Source organism: Ursus maritimus, unplaced genomic scaffold (assembly GCF_017311325.1).
Source record: "Ursus maritimus isolate PB19 unplaced genomic scaffold, ASM1731132v1 scaffold_27, whole genome shotgun sequence".
In the NCBI taxonomy this organism is placed as follows: domain Eukaryota; kingdom Metazoa; phylum Chordata; class Mammalia; order Carnivora; family Ursidae; genus Ursus; species Ursus maritimus.
In genome coordinates, this window is record NW_024425230.1 from 29,022,273 (window position 1) to 29,035,458 (window position 13,186).

The 13,186-nt window shown below is 42.0% G+C and overlaps 1 protein-coding gene across 1 annotated transcript in view; it reads left to right on the forward strand.

The window, feature by feature from the left end:
* Positions 1-13,186, forward strand: part of SIN3A (SIN3 transcription regulator family member A) — a 66,803-nt gene that overhangs the window by 26,504 nt on the left and 27,113 nt on the right. Inside the window, exons 5-13 of the mRNA XM_040642962.1 lie at positions 100-382; positions 1,432-1,683; positions 2,359-2,511; positions 2,653-2,811; positions 4,586-4,675; positions 7,155-7,273; positions 7,840-8,050; positions 8,356-8,472; positions 11,469-11,707. Of these exons, the coding sequence (XP_040498896.1) occupies positions 100-382; positions 1,432-1,683; positions 2,359-2,511; positions 2,653-2,811; positions 4,586-4,675; positions 7,155-7,273; positions 7,840-8,050; positions 8,356-8,472; positions 11,469-11,707 (1,623 nt within the window). The remainder of the gene's footprint in view (positions 1-99; positions 383-1,431; positions 1,684-2,358; positions 2,512-2,652; positions 2,812-4,585; positions 4,676-7,154; positions 7,274-7,839; positions 8,051-8,355; positions 8,473-11,468; positions 11,708-13,186) is intronic.

Below are 13,186 nucleotides of genomic sequence, written 5' to 3' on the forward strand. Positions count from 1 at the left end.
GTCAAGCTTGCCACTTTAATTTTTGTGGTTTGTTGTGTGTGTGTGTGTGTGTGTGTGTGTGTGTGTGTGTGTGTGTGTTTTGTTTTTTGTTTTAATCAGCATTGACACTCCAGGAGTGATTAGTCGTGTGTCCCAGCTGTTCAAAGGCCACCCCGACCTGATTATGGGCTTCAATACCTTCTTGCCCCCTGGCTACAAGATTGAGGTGCAAACCAATGACATGGTGAACGTGACAACTCCTGGCCAGGTTCATCAGATCCCCACCCATGGCATCCAGCCCCAGCCTCAACCACCACCCCAACATCCTTCCCAGCCTTCAGCCCAGTCAGCCCCAGCTCCTGCCCAGCCAGCTCCTCAGCCCCCACCTGCCAAAGTCAGCAAGGTGAGCACTTGGAATACTTTACATCATGTAAAATGCATCCCTAGAAAGCACCCTCCTTTGACATTTCCCCTTTATGTAAGATTTAGAGACATCAGTTGTAGCGATTTCATCAGAGAAGATGCAATAGTCACATCCCTATAAAATGGTTTACGTTTGGCTTCCACATATTTCGATATTCATTTAAATCAACACATCAGTAACCTATAAGGACTTGTTTTGTCCCCACCTCCTGCCTAGTGAACCCATGAGCATCCCATCAAATGGCAACTTTACTTGTGTAGTAGTACTTTGACAGCACAGGCAGAAATGGTCATCTGATGATCAGATTATGCTACTGCCCACAGGGTCATCATTTTATAAAAGTTGCTCCATTTACCAGATTAGGTCATATCAAGCCAAGCAGAAGACCCTGTTGATGGTGGTGATGATGGTGGTGGAATGTTCTTGTTCTAGGGCTGCACTGTCTGATACAGTAGCCACTAGCCACATATGGCTGTGTTTAAATTTAAACTAATTAAATTCACTTTCTCATTTGTAATGGCTTCATTTCAAGTGCTTAGTAGCCCCGGGTGGCTGAGTGGCTTTATTCTATAGGACAGTGCAATGTAAAAGAATATTGCCATCACCTCAGTTCTATTGGACAGAGATAGTTTAGAAGATTTTTATGTGGATTTCTGCAACAAGTGTCTTTTGACATTAAAGATCTATGGAGAGTGAGGGTTTGTTTTTTTTTTTCTTTCTCTCTCCTGTTTGCACCTGTTGAGTGAGCTTAAAAATTGCATTAGAAAAATTCTTCCCTGTAATTGGAGATGTAGCCACTTTTCAGGTTGTATTTAGAAAATTTGAGACTAAAATATCAGTTTTAGAATGTGTGAGCCTTTGTACTCCCTACCCCTGCCCAGTATGATTTGAGTTGGGCTAAAATGGCCTGGCCAGAGTGAATTAAGGACGTTGTTGATCAGACATCTTGTTTCTCTTTAGTTTGACCTCTCTTTCCTATGTCAGACCATCTGTGTTCCTGAGGAGAATAATGACTTTTTTCTTTTTAGCCTTCTCAACTACAAGCACATACTCCAGCCAGTCAGCAGACTCCCCCTCTCCCACCATATGCATCCCCGCGTTCTCCACCTGTCCAGCCTCATACACCAGTGACAATCTCGTTGGGAACGGCCCCATCCTTGCAGAACAATCAGCCTGTGGAGTTTAATCATGCCATCAACTATGTTAATAAAATCAAAAACAGGTTCCAGGGCCAACCAGACATCTACAAGGCGTTCCTGGAGATTTTGCACACGTATCAGGTAAGAGAGTTGCCCTCTCAGCCTTTTTTAACCAAGTCACACGCTGAGGGCATCTGGTCAAAGAAGAGCTTGAATAACCATTATTATGTTCTCTAATTGTTACTGGAAGTCAACAGGTTAAAAACTGTGATGTGTGTTTATAAAGCTATTTTGATTGGCCGGACTTTAATTGCCTTATAACAACGAGACAGGATTTTTAAGTCACTGCCCTGTGAAGCAGATGCTTATTATCTGGGCAGTTAGAGGGTGGTTTGTATAGTGTAGTTCATCTACAGTAGAAGGAGGAGACATTTCTCTAATGTTCTGCGTTTTATTGGTTGGTAGTGGTCCCTTGATCATTCACATATATTGTCCTACTTTTATTATTTTATTTTTTAAAGGTTATTTATTTAACCTCTGTATCCAACGTGGGGCTCGAACTCATGATCAAGGGTCGCATGCTCTTCCAACCGAATCAGCCAGGTGCCTCTGTCCTAGTTTTAAAAAAATTGTCAGCCACCATCTTCCACTCATTTCTCACCTTAAAAGCTTGCAGTTGAAACAAGGGCTAAGAACATAGACTTTTCTTCTTAGGTACAGCCCAAGTAGATAACATCCCAGAAAGTGTGCAAAAGGGAGACATTCAAAACAGTGGACCTCTAATATTATACCTTCCCGTTTGCAATTTCCTGTCAGAAGGAGCAACGAAATGCCAAGGAAGCTGGAGGAAACTACACTCCAGCCTTGACTGAGCAGGAGGTATATGCCCAGGTGGCTCGTCTTTTTAAAAATCAGGAAGATCTGTTGTCAGAGTTTGGACAGTTCCTACCAGATGCCAACAGCTCTGTGGTAAGTTTTATTTAGAAAGAACTACACTATTTCGAATTATTATCTTAAATAAGCTAGGAAGCTGGAAACAGAAGCAGACTTTTTCTAAATGATAACCCTGCGTTGGTAAGAGAATTAATCTCTTTCATGTGTCTTACTTAGCTTTTAAGCAAAACAACCGCTGAGAAGGTTGATTCCGTGAGAAATGACCATGGAGGCACTGTGAAGAAGCCCCAGCTGAACAACAAGCCACAGAGGCCCAACCAGAACGGCTGCCAGATCCGTCGGCACTCTGGAACAGGAACTACCCCTCCTGTAAAGGTGAGAATGGGTGGCAGCTGCGCATTTTGATTTTCAGGAACAATCCTCGGGGACAAGTACTGGGGTTGTTCAGGTGTTCTTATCCTAGGCGTGTTGGAAGTTGGATCATGGATACGCAGAGTGAGTTGGTGTCACAGAAAATCAATACAAAGCTTCTTATCTGGCTTTGCAAAAAAAATGTTAGAATATCAATGATCACACAAATTACTGTATTTTTTGAGTTTTTGTTGTTTTCTCTATATTTCTCTCTTCTTTGCTATTAGCCGTCATGTCTTTTTTTGTTTGATGCCGAAGTTTTCTGACACTTAACTAATTTTTCCCTTCCTCTGACTTGATGCCTTCAACCTGCCTTGTGATAGTAAGAAGGAAGATTACTAGGCTAATTGTTTCAGAAATAAGTCAGTGGTCTTTAAAGTCCTCCTGTGAGTAAAGTGTATATACTTTGTGAGATCTCTTTGGTCTAGAGGCCTGTCATGCCCAGGTTTCTTTGTTGGATTGCCAGATCTTATCTGTATCATTGTAATCTCCAAGGCAGGACCTTTGGGTGTAGCAGAAGGGGATCTTAAATTTCCGTTAGTGACGTATCACACAGTGCTTCTCATTCTAGTAAACACTGATGGTCTGCCTGCAGAAAGCTAAGCCTGTGCTCTTCCTCTCTGATGTAGTGCCGCTGTGCTAGGAGGCGAGCTAGGTGTGTACTGAATGTTGCTTCAGTGAATTCTAAAGCAGTATGCAATGTGGAAGAGATGGGCGTGTCTGCAGAATCTAATTAATAATAAAAGTTAGTGGAATTTTTAATAGTAGGAGGTGGCTGGTGAACAAGCAGATGACTACAAAGACTGACAGGTGTTGCTCGCACTTTTGAAAGACTATTTTTTAGTGTTGGTAATGGCTTTTCCTTTTGAAACCAAATTGAACATAGAAATAGTTTATATTTCTTCACTTCAGTAAAGAGCGTTAGTTATATGGGTAGCAAGAATCAGGTTGGCAGGTAAGCTCCACTCTTGCGTTGGTCCCCTCCCACACTCGATTACCCTCAGGTGGAGACCCTAGAAGGGGGGATTAGAATTCCCTACCTGCTTTTCTCCTTGGCAGCGTAAGCAGCAGAGGCTCTGGCTCTTGAGAGAGTGCGCTCTGAGGTGGTCAAGGTAAATGTGCCGCTTCTCCCAAAGTTGGTGCATTTCTTCACAGGTAGTTGAGAGACGGCTTTTTAAAAGAGAATTCTTGCCTGACAGTTATGTCACGGCCTATTCATTCCCTTTGAGAAAGTAATACTGGTCTGAGTAGATACTGCCGACAAGAGAGTCATTCCTTCTCTTAGGAAAATAAACTGTGCTTTTTTTCATGAATTTTTAAATTGAATTATAATTAAAGGTTAAAGATTGATTTCTATCCGCTTCTGGCAGTGTGCTCCAACTCTTTGCCTCCACCTCTAAGATGAGGTGGTGGCACTAGGTTCCAAATAGTTCCTTTTGGCTAATGGAAAAAAGTAAGGATATTCTGTTATCACAGTAATGCTGTGACCATTTGTAGATAGAATATTTGGGAAATAGAATGATCTGTGAACCTTGGGGTGGGGAGCAGACTGCGAGATGGAGAAGATGGGTGGAGATCTTTTAGGGTGTAAAGTGAGTGAGTGATTTTTTAATCTCTCATTTGTTGCAAATTATTGACAGCAGTGGTCAGTGATGGACCCACAGAACACAGATGAAAATAAAACTTCAAGAACTCTATTCCTTGGATCTTACATGTTTGTATTTTTCCTTTTTTGCAGAAGAAACCTAAACTGCTCAGCCTAAAGGATTCTTCCATGGCAGATGCCAGCAAGCATGGTGTAGGAACTGAATCATTATTTTTTGATAAGGTAATGATTGAATTAGATTTAATATAGGCTATTAATGCCAAAAGAAAATCACCCTATCCCCAAGAAAATTTTGTTTTAGAGACTTCAAGCTGATCAGGACTTTTTGCCTATTAACAGGGTTTCCAAGTTGTAGGTCCTTTCAGGCTACCTGAACCATTAGCACAGCTAGGGAAATAGTAGCATTATCTGTTTTGGTTTTGTGAAGTAGTTTATAGCATTTCCCATGGTGGAAGACTGCTTTTAAAAAAATGTACGATGTTACTTTTGAAAGATGTTTGGAGCTCCCCATTGTAGATAACCCAGGTCTGTACCAGTTGTTGAGAACTTCAGATGACTTGTAATCTTCTAATTGCTTGTGGTACTTATATGTGGTCTCGCATATAGGGTTTGTGAGAGTTCTGATTTAATTGTATGTTTTCAAAGTTCCCTAGGTGATTCTGATAAGTAGCCAGCGTTGCAATTACTGGTGGAATACACCAGCGTTGTGTGGTGTATTGGTTTAACTTTCCTCCTGTGTCTGACTTCCTCCTTGGAGTCAGCTTGATGATTAGCAGGCTGCTTTCATCAGGCTAATTGGTAACTGTCAGACTTTCTCACTGGCAGGAACCAACCTGGAATGATCTGGTGCAGATTTACCCTGTTTTGCACCTTTGGGTTTTTTGCAAAAGGGCAGGTGTTTTAGCATCTCCATGATTGGTGCCTCCCGATCTCTCTCAAGCCTGCCGTGCCTGTGTGAGCTGTCCTGCCTAACAGTTGAGTCTCTGGCTCTGATTTGAACCATTCCTGAGGGCTATCTGAGCATTTGGTGCTTTTAAGGGACATGTGGAAGCCCAGCTCACAACCAGCAAATGACCCAATGAAAGACTGGAGGGTTGAGGTGTGAATAAGTTAATTTTTTAGAGTAATGGTATTTTTGTTTGTTTGTTTGTTTTTGGAGTACTTACTTCTCAGAGACACATACTGATATATAGTTGGCCCTTGAACAATGCGGGTTGAAAATCTGAGTATAACTTGTGGCTCCCCAAAAACTTACTGTTGACCAGAAGCTTTACCAATAATATTTAACAGTCAAAGAGCACATGTTTTGTGTGTTATGTGTATGGTATACTGTATAATAAATAAGCTAGAGAAAAAATGTTACTAGAATCATAAGGAAGAGAAAATACATTTACAGTGATGTATGTTTTTCAGAGGTCAGCTATATAGATGAAATGTCTGAAATTTGCTTTAGAATTCAGTGGTGGAGGAAATGGTTACAGAGGAAATAGAATTTACTATATATTGATCATTGAGGCTGGGCAAGTACATGGGGTTCATTAGACTATTCGGTCCACTTTTGTGCATGTTTAAAGGCTAATAAAAAATTAAAAGCCAGTCAATATTATGTATAGTACAAAAAGTACAGTTCTCTACAGTTCTCGTTCATCTTTATTCCATGTGATGTCTACTGACTGATAGTTATAAAAGTGTACAGGAGCCTGGAGAAGGGGTCATTGCTGAACTGCTTGGTTTGGTGAGGCCTGTCTGCAGTCCTCACTAAAGGACCACAATGCTAAATATTTACTTTTGAAATTGAAACTCCAGATTGCTCATCTAGCCGGGCTAGTTTTACCTTTTGTATGCCACTGAACATTTTTAGGGTTTTGGATGTTAAAGTATTCAGTATTATAAGTGGAGGAAGGAAAAGGGTCAGGTCAGAGGACAGAAGTAATATTTTAAAAAATTATTGAAGATTACCAGAGTTTAAAAGCAGTGTTGACAAAGATTCTTGCTGTAAACATTTGTTAGGAGAAGCAACAAAAACTAGGGTAACTCTGATATGGTTGGAAAGTCAAGCATATGGAAGGTAAATGTAATATTTACTCTAGGATCTCATTTAAATTTTTTGTATTGTGGAACATTTTAAACATGTAAAATGAAGGAGCCGAGTGGAATGACTCCTCATGTACCCATCATCCAGCCTCTGCAGTTCCCTCCTACTAGCCAATGTACTTGTTTCATATGTACTCTCACCCACCCCGGCTTATTTGGAGACAAATCCCAGATATTATTTCATCCATAAGTATTTACTAAGTTTCCTTTTAAAGTGACACTTTTCTCAAACATAATCATTATCACATCTAAAAAAAAAAATCAGGGGCGCCTGGGTGGCACAGCGGTTAGGTGTCTGCCTTCGGCTCAGGGCGTGATCCTGGCGTTATAGGATCGAGCCCCACATCAGGCTCCTCTGCTGTGAGCCTGCTTCTTCCTCTCCCACTCCCCCTGCTTGTGTTCCCTCTCTCGCTGGCTGTCTCTATCTCTGTCAAATAAATAAATAACATCTTTAAAAAAAAAATAAAAAATAAATAAATAAAATAAAAAAAAAATCAGCTCCTTTAGTATCATCAAATAACTGTTTAAATTTTCCCAGTCTTTTAAAAGCAGTCCAGGAGCTCTTGATTCCCCATCAAACGGTTTCTCTTCTGATTGTCTCCATAAGGTCCGAAAGGCTCTGCGGAGTGCAGAGGCCTATGAGAATTTCCTGCGCTGTCTTGTTATCTTTAACCAGGAGGTGATCTCTCGGGCTGAGCTTGTGCAGCTGGTCTCTCCTTTCCTGGGGTAAGTGGAGTGAAGGGCTCAGCCCTGATGGGTGCTATGAAGGTGAGGGTATGTGATGGGCAAACATAATTTGATCGTGGTGGGTCAGTTAGTTGACTCAAAATGCCAGTGTCACAGGAGTCCTCCGGGAATTCTTCTGGTTTAACTCTACAGATGGAAAAACAGGCAGAGAGGGCATCAGCCAAGACTAGTGGTTTCCCGATGTGCTGACCAATATTGGATGTTTATAGAGACCAATCTCTTCTGGGGTTCTAGAATCTTGACTGTATTTGACAACCTAAGAATGATGTGAACATTAAAGCGGTCTTCTTGATTAGAAGAACAGCTGGTTATTGCTTAGTTTTGTTGCAAATCTTCCATCAGTACCCTAACTGGTTGTGGAGCGCTCTACAAGAAAAGGGGAAGCCAGATGCTCAGAAGCAGGACTTCTTAGGCAGGAAATAATTGTCAGTGGAATTTGTCCCTGGTAGCAGAGTTCTGACCCAACACCAAATCGTAGTAGCCATACCTCAGGATAAGTGCATCATGCTTCTAATTGCTCACCAGTTTTTGGTTTGATTCTTCAGGAAATTCCCTGAATTGTTTAATTGGTTTAAAAACTTTCTGGGCTATAAGGAATCTGTACATCTGGAAACCTTTCCAAAGGAACGAGCCACAGAGGGCATTGCCATGGAGATAGATTATGCCTCTTGTAAACGGTTGGGCTCCAGCTATCGAGCCCTACCAAAGAGTTACCAGCAGCCCAAGTGTACAGGACGGACTCCTCTCTGTAAAGAGGTAAGGCCTTTCCTGAAAAGGATCAGCCCTGAATCTTCTTCTCCTTCCAGAAGGGAGTGACACCAGGGATCGAAAATTTATGTGAATGGGGAAATCAAGACCCTTCTCTGTCTTTTCTCAGAAGAAAATGTTTTATACTTCTATCCAGAACCTTTCCCATCTTTGCAAACTTGCTAAAGATGAAAGCTATAATGTTAGTGGTTTCTCCCACCCCCTAGAGTTGTGTCTGCCTTTTTACTGAGAATGCTTAATTACCAGAAAGCTTTGTTACACTTTGGCTTCAGTTTCTCTTCTTTTACCCAAAGGTTTTAAATGATACTTGGGTTTCCTTCCCTTCCTGGTCTGAGGACTCCACCTTTGTTAGTTCCAAGAAAACCCAGTATGAAGAACACATCTATCGTTGTGAAGATGAACGCTTTGAGGTACAAGCGCCCTTATCATTTGGAGGTTGTGGAAATGGGAGGTATTAAATGCTGAGATATCTTAAATATCTGTCTATGAGGCTTGGCTTTTTAGACTGAAGAACCAAAGGCTCATGTTCTTCACTAGTAAATGCTTATTGTCCTACTTGCAATGCTTTATGAGTTTATCAAATGTATTTGTTATATTTTAGGGTAAGTGTGACCCATCTAGGCCACTTTAACCCTTTTGAAGTTATCCACTGATGGCTGAATAATAATACCTTGAATTTTTAACAGCGTTTAGAGGTTATTGTGTTTTACAGGGTATACAAAACAGTATCTTAAGGCTGACTGGACTTTGTTAAAGAGGTTTAATTATTTAAAGTTTGTATTGTTATTCTTAGCAGGTATCTTGACGTGGTTGGCAAACCAGCTCTCCTGTGAGAACTGGAATTCTTCTCTCCTTTATCTGTTATTTATTTGGTTCCTTGTGAAAGAAAGCGAAATTAGGGCTTTATTTTAAAGTAGTTGGGAAGGGAAGAGCTGGAGTGAATAAGTGAGCTGGTAGAGCCCCTGTTCCAGGACTAGGAGTACTGAGAGTGGGCTCAGAATCCCCGGTGTGTTAAAACGACTAGCTCACTGATCTCATCAACAACAAGGGAATGTTCATTGTGTCTGAAGAGGTAAAATGATGTGTATCCTATTTAATGTGTTTATTATATAAAAGTGACCGGCCCTGATTATTCACATAGATGGGCAAGATCTTGCTCTTTCTTAAATCCATGCTGGTTTAGTTCTGCCAGCCATCCCCCTTCACACTTGAGTCAGCTGTTTCTGGCAAGTCTTGAATGAAGAGCCACATGTTGCTTGGCCACTGGCAGGTGACTGGCCCCAGTGTTCACGAGGAGTTTCAACCATTTGGACAGAATGAAATCATGACAGATACTAACTTCCATGGAAAGTTTTATCAGGCTGAAGAAAGCATTTCCTTGTTACCTATGTTTAGTAAATTTAGGTGAGGAGTTAGAAAGCAGAGATTGGCATCTTCTTCTGACAGGATGTTCCTATTCTCAACTGGTATGCCTATAAAAGGCAACATCCGCATTTCCCATCTGTGATTACAGGCGTGATGATGAACGTGTGTGTGCATATGCTTAGGATTAGGTGGGATGGGCTAGTTTGAAGGAGCATTCCTTTATACATCAGGGTAGGTTAGTGATCCTGCAGTGTGGCCAACTCCCACATTTTAGTGGCTTTAAAAACAGATTTATTTCTTGATCGTGCTACAGGTGATTGATGTTTAGTAGGGGATCCTGCCCATCAGAATTACTTTGGGACACTTCCTTTTTTTTTTTTCCTTTTCTTTTTTTTTTTTTTAAGATTATTTGCTTGAGAGAGTGCGTATACACACACACATGCCCTAGCAGGGGAGAGGCAAAACGGGATGGGGGGGAGAGAGAGAGAGAGAGAGAGAAAGAACCTGAAGCAGACTCCACACCAAGCACTGAGCCCCACAAGGGGCTCAGTCTCAGGACTCTGAGATCCTGACCTGAGCCAAAACCAAGAGTGGGATGCTCAATCGACTCTGCCGCCCTGGGAACACTTCCCATAGACATTTGGTCACAGGGCCCTGAGACTTCTCATTTACTTCATTTTCTGTTTCTCACGTAGAGAATCTTGTGAGAAGCCTAGGAAAAGAGTTACTCAGAGGTTGCCAGTCATATCCTTAACCAGGTCTAGCCAGGCGCTTGCCAGAAAGTAAGTGCCAGGAGTTCTGTTAGAATTTAAATGATTACCCACAGATACAACATTGAAGTCCTTAAGGAGCGATAGTCACTGTGCTTTTATTACTGGATGTAGAACAAGGCTACTAAATATTTAAATATCTCAAGTTACCCTGTAAAACCTTACACATAAGACTGATTTATCATCTTGAACGGTCTTCTGGGGATTGTTGTGTATTTCGTAACAGATTTTTTTTTAATTAATGATTTTTTATTATATTATGTTAGTCACCATACAGTACATCCCCGGTTTCCGATGTAAAGCTCGATGATTCATTAGTTGCGTATAACACCCAGTGCACCATGCAATACGTGCCCTCCTTACTACCCATCACCAGCCTATCCCATTCCCCCACCCCCCTCCCCTCTGAGGCCCTCAGTTTGTTTCTCATAGTCCATAGTCTCTCATGTTTCATTCCCCCTTCTGATTACCCCCCCTTTCTTTATCCCTTTCTTCCCCTACCGATCATCCTAGTTCTTATGTTCCATAGATGAGAGAAATCATATGATAGTTGTCTTTCTCTGCTTGACTTATTTCACTTAGCATTATCTCCTCCAGTGCCGTCCATGTTGCAGCAAATGTTGAGAATTCGTTTTTTCTGATAGCTGAGTAATACACAACTTCTTAATCCAGTCATCTGTTGAAGGGCATCTCGGCTCCTTCCACGATTTAGCTATTGTGGACATTGCTGCTATGAACATTGGGGTGCATATGGCCCTTCTCTTCACTACATCTGTATCTTTGGGGTAAACACCCAGTAGTGCAATGGCTGGATCATAGGGTAGCTCAATTTTTAACTTTTTAAGGGACCTCCACACTGTTTTCCAGAGTGGCTGTTTTTGTAACAGATTTTAGCAATCCAGTAAAGTTCGGGGGAAGGTGTGAGTAAGGATGCCTCCTTTGAGGTCCCTGTGGTCTGGGGTGAGTAGTCCTCTAAGCCGAGCACTCTGGTGGTGGTAGAAGTAACAACTACCACTTATCTATCATTTATTGGATGTTATGTGCCAGGTCTTGCACTAAACCCTTTATTTGGATTATATTGTTTAAGGTAGAAAACAGTCTATGAGAATATGTGATGTTATCCCTATTTTATTGATAAGGAAATCGAATTTTGTGTGGCTACTATGGCAGAGCTAGGATTTAAGTCCAAGGAATTTAGCTCCCTACTTCATACTCTTGACCGCTATTCTATTCTGGTTTGGGTCCTGAGCACACTTTGTCTTTTGCTGCAGCTTGATGTAGTTTTAGAGACCAATCTGGCAACGATCCGGGTTCTGGAAGCAATACAGAAGAAGCTTTCTCGCTTGTCTGCTGAGGAACAAGCCAAATTTCGCTTGGACAACACCCTTGGGGGCACGTCGGAAGTTATTCATCGAAAAGCACTCCAGAGGATATATGCTGATAAAGCAGCTGACATCATTGATGGTCTGAGGAAGAACCCTTCCATTGCCGTCCCAATTGTCCTTAAAAGGTAACTGACTAAATGTGCCCTTCGTGCTTTATTTTATTTATTATTCATTTGACAGAGAGATAGAGAGCACAAGTAGGCAGAGTGGCAAGCAAAGGGAGAGGGAGAAGCAGGCTGACCTCTGACCCGGGAGCCCGACGCAGGGCTCGATCCCAGCACCCTGGGATCATGACCTGAGCCAAAGGCAGATGCTTAACCAACCAGAGCCACCCAAGCACCCCGCCCTTCATGCTTTAGTGTGCTTCATGACAGATTCAGTGTCCCATTAAATAAGGCCCTCATTTTCAACCTGGTTATTATCCCATGAGACCTCCATTTCGCCCCAACACTGGTTGTTGCAAATTAGGTGCAGCATGGGATAATGGAGCTTCTTGATGGGGTTCTGTGTCAGCAGCAGTAGAGAACAGACCTTGAAAGTCCATGGTGGAATGCTCTGTGTGTTTAAGGGAATATTTTAAAATATAGAAAAGAACAAAGTAGAACACAACCACCCGCATTCCTGCCACTCAATACTAACCATTGTTAATATCTTTGTTTTTTATTTTTTAAATTTTTTTAAATTTTTATTTTTTTAAGATTTTATTTATTTATTTGACAGAGATAGAGACAGCCATCGAGAGAGGGAACACAAGCAGGGGGAGTGGGAGAGGAAGAAGCAGGCTCATAGCGGAGCAGGGAGCCTGATGAGGGGCTCAATCCCAGAACACCGGGATCACGCCCTGAGCCGAAGGCAGACACTTAACGACTGCGCCACCTGGGCGCCCCAACATCTTTGTTTTTTAATAAGGAAAATCACTCTTTTGTCTTTGTAAAGTTGATGTTTTATTTAAAAAGGCTGGCTTTCCATTTTTACCAAGAACTTCTTACTTTTTCCTCCTGACAAGCCTTCAGCCTGAGGTGTAGAGGGACTGTTGTACCGACCTCAGACCAAGCATCAAGAAGGCCAGAGCTAGGGCTGAGCCCCAACCTCCTTCAAGTTTATGACGCTTTGGACTGTGAATCCCAGCTGATAGCTGGGTCCTCTCTCAATATCACCTGAAACGGGTGTGAAGCAATTCTAGTCTGCTACACAGCTCACAGATGCCTGGATTTCATTGTTCCTTCCTAGTCTTCCGCTCAGGAGCTGGCGCAGGCTCTTCCTCTTCTCACCATGCCAGCAGCATTTAAGTTTTGGCTTTGAGATGTGGGATACTCTTCAGTTCTAGTGCCGGTTTTGATTTTACTCTCTCCTCCACTTCTGGAATGTTAGGATCGGTTGTTGCCATCAGAAATTCCCAAACTCTGTGTGCAAAGGAGCATTATAGTGCGACTTCTCTGCTCTTGGACTTCTGCATTTACATTAGCATAGTGAACGTTCTTAGAAGTCCTGCAGCAAGAGATGTGCTTGTTTTAGCTGGCCAAGGAAGTGAACCCCCTTTTCAAGGGTATTCTGTGGAATGCTTTTGAGAAATAACTATTCTAGGTAAGACTTCTGACTTTGGG